Source organism: Camellia sinensis, chromosome 13 (genome assembly GCF_055761805.1).
Source record: "Camellia sinensis isolate YWXY chromosome 13, ASM5576180v1, whole genome shotgun sequence".
NCBI lineage: Eukaryota > Viridiplantae > Streptophyta > Magnoliopsida > Ericales > Theaceae > Camellia > Camellia sinensis.
In genome coordinates, this window is record NC_138973.1 from 102,943,343 (window position 1) to 102,952,501 (window position 9,159).

Here is a 9,159-nt window from a genome sequence, read left to right on the forward strand (position 1 = left end):
ATGTGATTTACATGTTATTAATCACAGGTTTTGTTAGATATTAATCACATTTAAAATCTGTGATCTAAATATTTTTTATTAGTTATTAATTACATTTAAAAGATGTGATCTAAATATTTATTATCAAACTCAAAGCATGTGATGGAATCATCTTTTAATGACACTTTGGGAGTGTGATTAAAAATGACCATTTTTAATCACACTCCCAAACATCACACTTTAATAAAACTTAAAATGTGTGATTAAATAACATACATCACACAAAAAAAATGTCATCTATTTATGATTTTGTATCGATTTCTTGTGTATAGATTTGCTGTTCCAGACGTACACAAGAATATTATCATGGAATCAAGAAATACATCTTTCCTTGTCGTCTTTAAGAAGGGGTTTCGAGTTCCATGAAAGAGGTTGAAGGTGACAATGATCACATAGATGATCACGCAAATGATCACATAGATGATCAAGTTGAGGAAGTTGATGAGCCAAGAAGGAGTAAAAGGGCTAGGACCGCAAAGTCGTTTGGTCCGAACTTTTTGACTTATATGTTAGAGGGAGTACCTCGAACTTTCCATGAAGCTGCGATTTCACAAGAGTGAGATTGCCTCTATCTTACAGAACCATACCTGGGAGTTGGTTGATCTACTCCCAGGTAGTAAGGCCTTGGGGAGTAAGTAGATCTTTAGAAGGAAGATGAAAGCGGATGGATCAATTGATAAGTATAAAGTTAGGCTAGTTATCAAAGGATACAAGCAGTGAGAAGGCTTGGATTACTTTGATATGTATTCACTTGTGACAAAGATTACATACATTCACATGGTGATTGCGATAGCAACTTTACGTGGTCTGGAGATACATTAGATGGATGTAAAGACAGTTTTCTTAAATGGAGATTTAAATGAAGAAATCTACATGGAGCCACCCGAGGGGTTTTCAGCTCCAGGACAAAATAAGAAAGTCTGTAAGCTTGTCAAATCATTGTATGGTTTGAATCAAGCTCCTAAAAAATGGCATGAGAAGTTTGACAACGCTATGTTGTCAAATGGGTTCAAAATCATTGAGTGTGACAAATGTGTATATGTCAAAGACGCGGAAAGAGGTTATGTCATTTTGTGTCTATATGTTGATGACATACTCATTGTTGGTAGTAATGATGAGATGATTAGAACTACCAAGAGATTGTTAAACTCTAAGTTTGACATGAAAGACATGGGCCTTGCAGATGTAATTATGGGTGTTAAGATTACCAAAACATCTGATGGTGTTGTACTTTCTCAATCTCACTATGTTGAGAAGATACTAGAGAAGTTTGGTAAATCAGATATAGGTGTGTCTAGGACCCAGGTAGACTTGAGTCTACACTTGACCAAGAATAATGGTGAGAGTGTCTCTTAGCTAGAATATTCTCGTGTCAATGGGAGTTTGATGTATTTGATGAGTTATACAAGGCTGGTTATAGCCTACTCTGTTAGCAAGCTTAGTAGATACACGAGCAATCTTGATGCCACTCACTAGAAGGGTATCGTTCGGGTGTTAAGGTATCTTCGTTTCACCCAGGATTATGGGCTGCATTACACTAGATATCTAGCAGTAATAAAAGGTTATATCGATGCGAATTGGATATCTGATGTTAGGGATTCGAAATCCACTAGTGGTTTTGTGTTCACCCTTGGAGGGGCAATTGTGTTTTGGAAATCTTCCAATTAGACGTGTATATCACGATCAATGATGGAATCAGAGTTTATATCGTTGGATAAAGCAACAGAAGAGGCAGAATGACTTCACCATTTCATTGAAGATATTCCACGTTGGTTGAAACCTGTGCTAGCCATCTCTATTCATTGTGATAGCCAATCAGCTATTGGATGGGCACAGAGTAATATGTATAATGGAAAGTCTAGATATATCTGTCGTAGACATAATTCCATACAACAACTACTCTCTAACAGAGTTGTCACTTTAGACTATGTGAAGTCTAAGGACAACATTGCAGATCTGCTAACTAAAGGGTTAAATCGATTGTTGGTAGAGAAGTCATCAGAAGGAATGTATTGAAGGCCTTTAGTGTAAGGTGTTACCGGAATGGAAACTTAACCTAGTTGACTGGAGATCCCAAGCTCTAGGTTCAATGAGACAACCTAATTGCGTGTAACGGTGGTATGTCACTGAGGAGGTTTAACCTCCAGCCATTCCTTTGATCAATGATACATGCAAGTGTAAAGGTTAAGCTGAGCTTTTAATGACTCTAGTGTGTTGAGCTGAGTATAGAAGGATATTCAAGTAGAGTCACCTATGTGAGTGTGAAGTGGGGCCGCTTCCATAAAAATTGACAATGCTAAATTCTTTAAACCACTCACTGAACCAGACTAGTGTTTTAGAGCCAAACCGGACACAATAGTGAGAACAGAATGATGGTTGGAGTCATACCTGTGTGAGGCCTATTGTCTTGGTTTATATAAACGGTTGAATAGTTCAAGACTTCGCATTCACTGGGCAGCCAGTAAATTCGATAGACTTCACTAAGAGGGGTTCAAAGCCAAAAGCTACCTTTTCCAATGCAGGGGTTATTCCGTTGCACTCTCTCTCCGAGTTTTTGTTGTTAAGCATTGCTCGCTTGTTGTTATTCGGTCAATTTTTATTCATGTGGGGGATTGTTGGAAAATAATATTTTTTGGTGACTTTAATGCAGTATTAAAGTGAGTGCCAATCCTTAATTGAGGTGGATTAAAGTAGGTTTAGATTCTTTGTAATGAGATCTTTATACCGCAAAAGAATGACCACAAACCATTAAGATTTGAATGAGAAATTGACTCATTAAGTTGGCATTATGAGAGAGGTGTTGGGAAAGGTATGTAACCTTTTATCCCACATTGATTATAGAGGAGAGTATTGATAGAGGTATGAGCCCTTTGGGGCATCCAGATTTTTCGAAGGAAGGGAGTCATGGATGCTTCAAGGATGGACTTGGGCCAAGTTGGTCATGCAAAAATTGCCACACGTGCGTGCGTCGCTCGCTTGCCGGGATCGGACCGGGCCGGGTCCGTGATCCGTGGATCATGGATCGTGGATCTTGGGACTTGGGCTTGAGGCTTGCTAGACTGGATTGAGTGTGGGGGTTGAACCGAGTTTCTTGGCCTACCCATCTTAATCTTTTTGGCCAAACTAGATATGTGGTTGCAGGAATATACACAATATACGTGTATAATAGCTGGTAACTCCTATGTTCATAATGGATTAAATCCGTCAGTTTTGCAGAGTTTAATTCTGTATTTGTGATGGGCTTTGATGGCAAGAGCCTCTTCCTTTCTCCCTCTATGTGTATAAAAGGAGGCCCATCTCCTTTAGGTTTTGACACTAGAATTTTTGCTGTCTTTGTGCTCCAAAAAATTTCCTCCAGTTTTTTATATTCTTCCTAGTGAAAGAGTGCTGCCGTAGTTCTGTTCGCCGACGCTAGATAGTAGGTGCATTGTTGTAGTTGGTCTAACCATTGTATCTTGGGAGACAGACGTTGAAGAACCTCCAGCACCCAACCGGTGATGTCGTGAATCTGTTTTAAGGAAACTGTCTAATGCAGGCTTCGGTTTGCTTTCTTTTTGCTATTTTATTTTATTATGTATTTCTGTTCAATCTACTTGTAATTTTCAGCATGTTTTTCTGGTTCTGAAATTTCAATTGTCAATTATGAATCTATTTGTTTTATTTAATTACACCATTTTTACAACATATATTTCATTGAATCTTCATGAAGTTTTATCTTTAAATAATGAAGGTGCTTTCAACAATGGAGGTTTGAAAGAATTTTCCCAATGAAATGAAGCTTCAACAATGGAGGTCTGAAAAAATTTTCCCAATGAAATGAAGCTTTAACAATGGAAGTCAATGGAGGTCTGACGAAATTTCTCCTACGAATGGATAACTCCATGATTGAGTGGGTGTGTGTAACAAGGATGTGTCTACACTTTTGATTTTTCCATCATGAAAGGGCATAGTTGGAATAATTGTGTGTGCTTGTATATAGAGTGAGAAAATTATAATTTTTTAAGTGTGTGAACAGAGAGGGTTGTGCACTAAGTCTAAATGATGTGTGGAAATAGAATTTGCCAAAGATCTCAATAATATTAGGGTAAATTACAAATGCCTCTTGAAATCTACTTAAAATACTAATTGTCCCTTGTAGTTCTAAAAATTACATCTCGTTCCTTCAAATTTCTAATTGCATAACAAATAACTCTTTTCATTACTCAACCATTAAGTCAATTAATAATTTTTAATAATATCAACAATATATTTCAATTAACAGTTATGATAATTTCATTGTTATATATAAGGATAGTTATGAATTTCATGTTTTCTGTCAACTCTGTTGAATAAAAAATTCAGACAATAGTATATTTGTAATTTTTAGAATTACAAGGGATAATCTGTATTTTAAGCAAACATTAAAGAGTGTATTTATAATTTACCATTATTATTAACCATTGATATATTTCTTTCTCTCTCATCATAAAATAATTCTTAATTATTGAAGTTATTGTTAATCTCATTCTTTAATTCTTTTTATTTATTATTTTTGAAATTTTTTTTCGCATTATCTTTTTCACTACATTGTTTAGATTGTTCCTAAAAGAATTAAAAAAATAAAAGTTAAAAAAAGATAATTGAATTTTTTTTCCTTTTTGTTCTCTGTTTCTCTCTCTCTCTCTCTCTCTCTCTCTCTCTCTCTCTCTCTCTCTCTTCTTTATATATACTTATATATTCGAGTGCAACACTTGTGCTCTATAAGTCAATAGGATGTGTTTAATTTCATTATTTTGTTATTGAAATCTATCATTGGTGTATCATTGTATCGGTTGAGTGAAATCTGATCTAGAATTTGATAGAGATGTTCATTTGCGCTCAGATCTGTCAGAAAAGTGCTCCAGAACTTTGAATTTCTGAACAAGGTGTCGACACTAGGCCTCCTGGGGTCGACACTTGCATTCTTTTTATTTTCTTTTGATGCTTCTACTCTCTGGTGTCGACATTACCTCTTCTTGGTGTCGACACAGCTTGTTCTGAGTAATCTAGGTGTAGCACTGCATGGAGGTGTCGACACTTGGGCCTTCTGGTGTCAACACTTCACTTGTTTTAAACATGCTTGAACTCACCACTGTACTAGGGTGTCGACATCCCTCCTTCAAGTGTCAACACACTACAAAAAATTAAGGTTTTAGAGACCAAAATTTAGGGACAAAATTATTTTTTAGGGATCAAATATTTTTATTATGAAAAGTGTCGTCATTATATTTTTAGCAACAAAAATTGGACATTAGTGATGAATTATTGTTATTTTGGGACCAAATTTTTTGTCTGAAAAAATAAACCATTTTGAGACTAAATTATTTTGTCCCTAAAAGTCTATTTATTAGTGACATTTTCAAAATTTTGTCGCTAAAAGCCTTGTTTTTGACTTTTCGGGATGACTTTTTAGCGACTATCCTCACGACGATAGAAATTGGTCCTTAAATGTCTTTTGCAACAAATTTTTTACTTTTATAGACCAAAAAATTTAGTTTTTAAAACTCTTATATGTTGTAGTGACACCTAGCAAAAAAATGAGAAATTCTGCTACGTTTTGCAGCCATTTTTTTGGGATTTATTTATTTATATTTTAAATAATCTTGGGGCTAACAACCTACCTTTTTACCCTAGTTTTATATATAGGATCTCTTACACACACACACACACTCTCTCTCTCTCTCTTCGAAGACCCACTTTTCTTCTTCTAAAATTCTAGCTCTTTCACACAAATCCTCTGATTTACCTCACTTCGGATCATCTACTCATCTTGCTCCTTTGAGATAGATTGTAGATCTCATCGAGGGCTTCCTTTTGAACCAAGAAGTTTGTGATTTCGTCGTCGTTGATTTTTTCGGGTTCTCCTCTTCGCTTCAAGAGATGGGGATTCTTGACTCTTTTTAATATATCGTTATAGATAGATGAGTGGCAGTTTTTATTTCATAAAAACTTAAGTTTGTCTGGGAGATTTTGAAAAGCATATGAGTGTGGGTTAGGGTTTGGGATTTTGAGTTCAAACTTATGTCTTGGTTGTTGGTTACGAGGATTCTATGTTAATGAATTATGTATTTGAAGTTTAATATGAAAGGCCCTAATTTTTGTTGTGAAAAACCTAATTTAATGAGATTGTGTAGTTGAAGACATCAAAGCGTAAAGTTGATTGAATACTTGTTTTGGGGTATCTTCATGTATATATTTAAATGCATGATTGTGAGAGAGAGAACAAATCGTAAGAGAAGGATATGCAAGAGTAAAAATCATGAAGAGCGATGACGGGGTTTACCTACCCTGGAAAAAAAAAAGAGGGGAATTTTGGGAGGGAATTGAAGCAGTGTTTGATATTTTTCTACAAACTGACCCACCGCCTCTATTTTTTGGGAGAAACAAGCAATTTTTAGTTTTTTTTTTTGAAAAAATTAAAACTAATTTGAGAAAACTAAATATCAAAAATACATTTTTAAATTTTAGAAATTATTTATGACCTCAAAAAAGATAAAATTATACAAAAATGATAAGTATTTTTTATTTTTTCCCCAAATTAATTTTTAGTTTTTTAGAAAAAAAAATTGAAACAAGTTTCAGAAAACAAAACCAAACATATTGAAATTGATAATCAAACCACATTTTTTGGAAAGAGTTTAGATTATCTCAAATTAGCCATCTCAATTGAAGAGAGTGTTTGGGCCTGGTGCATTCATTTTGTGATCTAGTTCGACGATCACTTTAATTTTACAATTCGTTAACTAGAATATTTAAACCCCTTCGAAAAGTTATAATAAAAACGCAAATCACGAAACCACCTCATTTCATTAGCAAAACTTTTACCTATGAATAGTTTTGTCGTCACTAAATGTTTAACTCTTTGCCTATGCTAATTTGTTGTCACCAAAAGTAAACAAACTAATAGCAATGCTTACTATGTTGCCAAAAAATAACCCTCGTCGCTAAATTTTTTGAAATTTTGGAGCCAACGAATAATTTTGGCGCTTAGTGAACGTTATGCTTTTTTAGCGATGGTAGTAAATTTCAATATTAAATGTCTACTTTTATTAATGAAATTGATCACTATGTCGCAAAAAATATACTTTTGGCCATGAAAAATTGACGTCTCACCAAAAGTGGTTGCCAAAAGTACAATTTCTTGTAGTGTTAAATTCTTGGAATCAGTAGGTGAATTTTAGAAAGAATGGAATTGTGTTACTTGATATAACAAATGATCTGAATGTTAAAGATTAGGAATAACGAGGTTAGTTGTGAAAACTAAAGAGATGGTTGTGCATGTTTATATAAATTGAGAAATGGAATGAGTTTATACTTAGGATAAAAACTATTGTTGCTGAGTATTTTTTTTTTATGAGCTTGGTGTTGTTAGAGGTTTTGTTGTTGGCCATCAGTGGAGGATAGTAATGATTGTTGCTAAATAGTTTTACTATGTAGTTTAGAATGATGTGGAGATTTGATGTGAAGGATGGGATATGCTATATTGAGGTAATGCATTCCTTTCGGTTAGCACCCGGTAAAACAAGTTGATGCTATATAGAGGTAATGCGTTCCTTGTGATTAGCACCCGGTAAAGTAGGTTGATGCTATATAGAGGTAATGCGTTCCTTCTGGCTAGCACCTGGTAAAGTAGGTTGATGCTACATAGAGGTAATGCGATCCTTCCGGCTAGCAATTGGTAAAGCAGATAGTGATGTGGTGCTTGATGAGACCGCGGTTATAAAGTGGGGCTTGGTGAGACCACCGATTGTTTATGTGTTCTAGACTTCATTATTAATATGTGTACATTTATATAGATGTGTGTTGATGAGTACGTGAACTGAGAATGTAATTGAACTAGTATTGATGTGTAAATTATGACTCGCGTAATTTGTGATAATGACATGATAGATGGTTAGGGTATGATAGTAGAAGTATTGTCATTGGTTGCATTAGTATCGGTTACGTGTTGTAATGGTCAAGCGAGGTGTGAACTTGTAGTAGTTTTATTGGTTAGTGAGACGAAGCAGAAAGGTAATAAAGATTTAATTTAATGGACATCTTGTGAGTGTTTGAACGAATGGAAAATGGTTTTCAAAGTCAAACAAGTGAAAGAAATTTTTTTGAACTGTTGACGACTAAATGGAGAGTTAAGCAACGTTTTCTTGAAATGATAAAGATTGATTCTTTCAGAAATGTATACTTATGTATGAATATTTTGGATTACGAAATGCACACATTATGTATATAATTATGACCTGAGAGCATTCATTATATGATGTTATTACTTAGAATCACTGAAATCTCTACTGGACATTAGTGTTCGTCTCGTGTTGTTAACCATTTTTCAGGTACAAGTTAGAGAGTTGTTCGAGATCAAAGGATCTTCTTCATTTTTTGGCGATGGGGCCTTGTTTTCTATAGGTGGAATGTTGTGTTAGTAAAAGATGATTAAACCTTTTTTTTTTTTTTTTTGTATTTGTATTTGGTTATTTATTTTAATTGTAAGCCTAAGGGCATTTGAAATTCATTGTATCAAACATTTCATTATCGTGTAAATCAAAGAAAATATTTATTTGTTCATTTATTTATTTATTACTTCCGCATTTATTATAGTGAAAATGGACTTTAACAAAGACTTTGGGAATGTATTCGGGTAATAAAAGTTGAGGTGTTACAATAAGTATATATAAGGAGTAATGTTACATTTACTTAAACTCTTACCAACAATCTTACTAAAAACATCATTAGATGGTTAAATGTTTTTTTCTTTTTTTTTTTTGATAACCAATCATACTACAACAAAAAAAAAAAAAAGAAAAAGAAAAGAAAAGAAAGAGGTATTTTAACCAATCATATATAAAAGAAAGAGAGAGAAATAAAAAACTAAAAACAAAAAGGGAAAATTACAAAAAAAATAAAAAATAAAAAATTCAAGGTTTGACTCTAATAACAAAATAAACCTTGAATTTTTAATTTTATTAATTTAAACACTAAACTTTTGATTTGTTTTCAATTTGAACTATTTACCTATTTCCACTAAATGAATATTTTAGAACATAATTTTTTTTAACCATTAAAAATGAATATTTTATTAATTTTTTTGTTGTTGGCCATCAATTT

At 33.7% G+C, this 9,159-nt stretch overlaps 1 protein-coding gene across 7 annotated transcripts in view; it reads left to right on the forward strand.

The window, feature by feature from the left end:
- LOC114283494 (uncharacterized) overlaps nt 1–8,619 on the forward strand; it is a 28,905-nt gene extending 20,286 nt beyond the window's left edge. For 3 of the 7 annotated variants that reach the window (XM_082903043.1, XM_082903044.1, XM_082903045.1), the window contains one exon: nt 3,770–4,139. In XM_082903043.1, coding sequence (XP_082759169.1) covers nt 3,770–3,810 — 41 coding nt within the window. In that variant the 3' untranslated portion in view covers nt 3,811–4,139. Of the gene's footprint in view, nt 1–311; nt 3,716–3,748; nt 4,140–8,387 lie in introns of those variants that run through there. The other 4 variants (XM_082903051.1, XM_082903042.1, XM_082903030.1 and 1 more) reach the window with 4 other exon arrangements.
- Nucleotides 8,620–9,159: the final 540 nt, after the last annotated feature.